This window comes from Alosa alosa, chromosome 1, assembly GCF_017589495.1.
Source record: "Alosa alosa isolate M-15738 ecotype Scorff River chromosome 1, AALO_Geno_1.1, whole genome shotgun sequence".
In the NCBI taxonomy this organism is placed as follows: domain Eukaryota; kingdom Metazoa; phylum Chordata; class Actinopteri; order Clupeiformes; family Clupeidae; genus Alosa; species Alosa alosa.
The window spans coordinates 40,793,413-40,798,245 of record NC_063189.1 but is presented as its reverse complement, the minus strand read 5'-3'; the positions used below and the strand labels follow the sequence as shown (position 1 = coordinate 40,798,245).

At 39.1% G+C, this 4,833-nt stretch overlaps 1 protein-coding gene across 1 annotated transcript; it reads left to right on the top strand.

The window, feature by feature from the left end:
• The first annotated feature begins 266 nt into the window (after positions 1 to 266).
• Positions 267 to 3,401, top strand: ccl25a (chemokine (C-C motif) ligand 25a). The gene is made up of 5 exons (XM_048256043.1): positions 267 to 305; positions 1,276 to 1,352; positions 1,853 to 1,970; positions 2,171 to 2,267; positions 2,370 to 3,401. Exons 2-5 carry the CDS (start codon positions 1,289 to 1,291, stop codon positions 2,379 to 2,381), a joined length of 291 nt encoding a protein of 96 aa, XP_048112000.1. The 5' UTR covers positions 267 to 305; positions 1,276 to 1,288; the 3' UTR covers positions 2,382 to 3,401.
• Positions 3,402 to 4,833: the final 1,432 nt, after the last annotated feature.

Here is a 4,833-nt window from a genome sequence, read left to right as displayed (position 1 = left end):
TTCCTTATTAAACATTTTATGACTATCCAGTGCCACCGAGGTCACAAACTGCAGTGAAAAGAATCACTGTATTGTTCAGACTCTTCTTTTTACTATCATTTAACACTCTTTTTTTCATAATCATTCTCCAATCCCGAAACCTGTACATGCGTGGTGTAAATGCTCATGGAAGATGCTGATTGCAGCATAAGATCTGTCAGGAGGTGTGTCCCAAGTAGCAGGTGTCAGGCTACCTGAATATATAAAGCAAGCTAGTTTTCCTGCAGAGCCTCAAAAAGGAGTTATCCAAAGACCAGCAGACAAAGGTAAGACTCTCAGAGCATGCAGATTAGATATGATTTTTTTATTTTTTTATTTGAAATGTTAAATTATGATGGTAAAATACATTGTATTCATGTTTAACCAATGACACTTCCCCAAATAATTCAGTGAGAGAGCTGAAAAAAATTATGCCTATGGTTTGCCCTAGCTGTGAGTTGTTTGTGTAGTGAGGATCTTCATACAGGCCGCATGGTGGACCAAAAATCATTTGAATGCTTTTTAACATTTTAAACATATATCTGAAAAAGCTGTACCAATACTGCAGGGAAGAGAGTAAGTAGCTCCATTTCTCAGTAAGACCAGGATCTTTTTATTCTTCTTGGGGATTTCATCACATACTTACTGTCGTGCCAGCTTTCTTTTCATTTTATACACTGCAAAAAATATATATCTTACCAAGTGTTTTAATCTTATATTAAGATAAAAAAAAATCTAGTTAGTATTGTTTTTAGTAAAAAATATACTTACTTTGAGCTCTCTTGTAAGATAATGTTCTTAAATTAAGAAATAAAAACAAGTAAATGTATATGCCAGTGGAGTAAGTAATTTCAATTTTATCTTTTAAGATAAGATTGAAGATTTAAGACAATTTAAGGTAAATGTACTTACTCCACAGCAGATAGATTTACTTGTTTTTATGTCTGAATTTAAGAAGATTTTGACTTATTTTAAGTAAAATAATCTTAAAAGAAAACTCAAAGTAAGTATCTTTATACTAAAAAAAACAATATTAACTAGATTTTTTTTATCTTAATACAAGATTGTAACTTGGTAAAATATTTTTTTGCAGTGTAATCTTGGATTATAGGAAGAGAACAGTTTTTTTCTCTCTTTTGTCACACATCAGAACAAGGTTCAAAGCTGTTCCTACAATGCCAGGACACATCAGATAATCTATCATCAATGCCAGACAAAGCCATGACGGGAAATTCTGTCTTCTTTTCTTCTCTGCAGCTCTGAAACAGCCATGAGGTTCTACACGCTTCTCTTCCTTGTCATTCTCACCTGTTTGTACCTGACTGTGGCACAAGGTAAGCTCTCTGTTCATTTAGCAGCAGGATCTTACATATCGAAAGTCTGCACGTCTTTGATTCCTCTCAAGTTACTTATCTCCACTTTATCAGGATTCACTGGACAATCAAATGTTGTATAAGAAAATCGTTCATTTCCTGGCTGGTTTTTATTGCTGCAGCACCTCATTGAAAATGTATTGTATGTCGGCCTGTGCTATCAGTGCAAGGGAGTCGCATTGTTTGCTTGTGATAGCATTTATATTGCTATGGTGTGTGATGATTAACCTGCAGCTGTTCTTGTAAAGTTAGTAGGTCAACCAATAAAGCTCAGGGCTAAAGTGGATCTCTCCCCTAAACAACAGCCTTCGCTATCTCATATGATACAGAAGCGAGCCTGAGTGTAAACGATAGAGGCATATTAATATAGCAACAGGCAAGCCTAGTGTCAGGTAAAGAATAGCCGTGATGCTCTGTTGTTACCGGTGTGCTGTTGAACGTGGTGGCCTTTCTGTGCCCAGGTTCCTATGAGGACTGCTGCCTAAAGTATGCAAAGAAGCCCTCCCATCATGTCAGGAGAATGGTCATAAGCTACCGGAAGCAAGAGCTAGATGGAGGATGCAACATCCCTGCCACTGTGTAAGTTTCCATCATCGTTCAGTGTAAATATCAGCCTCATGTCTGTTTTTGTGTGGCTATGCATTCCATGGCTCAATTCTAAAGAAAAGTCTGTGTTTTATTTGTATACTTTGGAGCACTCAAAAAGAAAACATGTACCCTGTTCAACTTGAACAAGGACAAGAACAAGGTGTCTTAATCTCTCGTGTGGACCTTGACAGGTTTTCGATTAAGCGGAGGGGTCGTCAAGGTCGAGTGTTCTGTGCCGACCCAAAGCAGCTTTGGGTGCGGGAGCTCATGAAGAAACTTAACAAGAAGGTACCCTTACACCCTTAATCAAAACATCTCTGGGGCTAACACAATTCACTGGTCCAAAATGTGATATATAAGTGTTTTATTCAAGTTGTTCTTTTTTTCCAGAGCATAGGATGATGGAGAGAGAGAGAGAGAGAGAGAGAGAAAGAGAGAGAGAGACAGTGTTAACAGCGTATAGTGAACAAGATTTCCACCTCCTCCACGTTTTTGGACACAGAGTCCGTTTGCCTCCCCTGCTCATCTGATCTCGTCCTCCTGCTTAGCCAAACTCTTCTTTTGTTATTGCCTCTTTTGCAGACACACAGACTGGTATCTTGCCAATGAGACACACCACTGGCAAATTGACACAACTAAAACAGGCAGTGATGCTGGCTGAGGGCCCACTATTATTGAAAGAGAGAGAGAAAGAGACAGAAAGAGAGAAAGAGAGAGAGAGAGACATCCAATGTAACTGAAAATTGTGACTGCACATTATTGACACCTTGTAATCTGTGTGTGTGTGTGTGTGTGTGTGTGTGTGTGTGTGTGTGTGTGTGTGTGTGTGTGTGTGTGTGTGAGTAGAACAGTATGCTTCTCCGTTTCAATGATCACATTATCACAGAAAATGTTTGAACAAGCCCGAGTGAATCTCACATCTTCATCTTCAGAGGCGTTTACTCCTTTTTACCACTGACAAACAGGCAAGGACAGGACAGGGAAAGAATGTCTCTCAGATACTTAATCAAGGACAACCTTTTGACTTTGGAGTGTTTTACAAAGAATCTAGATTTATGTAATAATCAGTGTAGAAATTCACCAGCTGATGGCTTAATACATTTTTCTTGTCTCTTGTGTTATATTATTGCACTTGAAATATGCATATTATAAGTGAAGTCTATCATAAAGACCTGTGGGTAGAAGCTGATGTGAAACAATGTTTTAATGTAATGCTGCGGTGAGTTTGTAAGCAGAAGTTATATCTTTATTGTTGTGGTGTAACAAATGCTGTAATCAAATTGCATGTCCATTTTATAGCATCCTAAAAGCTCAAAGGTTAATAGCCCTGTTAACTTCTGGAGTGCCTTAATGTATGTACTGAGGTTATCTTTCTTTGTTGCCTTTTTTTTGTAGAAATTGTTAATAAAAGTTTAAAAACAACACTGGCTTATCGTATTGCACATCATTTTCATGTTTCATGTCTTCTGAGTCTGTTTGCTCTGTGTACTTGTTACACTTTCATTTCCCACAACTCAAAATAACTGCAGCAAATCGGTCAGTGTTAAAAAGAAGTCAAATTCACAGACACAACAGGACACACATTTTGGCATCAAGGTTCTTGTCTACTCAGTGGTCACATGCAGACAAACATGCACACACAGAAACACACACACACAGCTCTCTCTCTACTCAAATGCATATTGATACTGAATGCAATTAAGCACACACACACACACACACACACTCACACACGCATGCACACACACCGATGCGCGCGCGCACACACACACACAGAAAGATGCGCACACACATGCGCACACACACACATACACAGACAAAGATGCATTGACATCTCTGTTGACAGTGAGCATGCTGATTCCTGCTCTTCTTTCATGTGTCATATTTTGAGAGCGTAGGTAATGGGTAAAGTCCCTTTTTTTAACCTGAGCAGACTGCTGCATTTCACGCACATTCACTAAACCTGTCCAGGCCTTGTTGACTTTGCTGATAGAGATCTCAGCCATCGGGTCCTAGGCTGCGGCTCCTAATGTGATTAATAGCTTTAGCCCCAGGCATAATATTAGGCTCCTATATTCTTCCTTCATGCCTTGACCATGGTAAATCAATGGAAGGTTTTTACAGCAGATAACCCAAGGCTGTGCCTGATTTTAAACAACCCGACATCCTCAGACAACACCGCAATACGGACAATCATTCATATCATTATGCTTGTCATTGCTGGGGTTAACCAGGGATGTAGTGGAGGCTAAACACAGTTTTACGCACCTTTGACATTTTAGAAATAGAGTTTAACCACCTCTTAATAGAGTTTATCCACCTCTCAAAAGAGTTTTCACCAATTGCAACTTTTAACATTTAAAAATCACACTGTATTATCCACAATCACAACATGTACACTCAGCAACACTCTAAGAACCATTTAATACCCCTTGTATTGTTATAAACATTGGACAATAACCTCCACCATCATCAAACATGTTCTGATTGCCTTTTCTAAAAAAATGATACCGCGATGCAGTCCACCTTACCATGAACACAGAATTCATAGTTTACCCACATCTTATTTTACCACTGCATCCCTGTTAACGGCAGTGTACTGGAGTGAGCAAACGTGATGCACAGTGCCTCTTTTGGCTCTCTCCAAATTCAACGGCAAGCATGAAGTGGAGTGAACACATGGATATTTCAGATTGTGGATCAGTGTAAAGAGGGCTCTTCCTTGCAGTCCTGTTGAGAGAGTCTAAGAGGAATAGGTATGAAGATGTCACTTGCATATATTTGATAATGGATTTGGACTACTCTCCTTTCAGAAGTAGGGCAGGCAGCCTTGAAAAGTGGGTCAAACTCATAG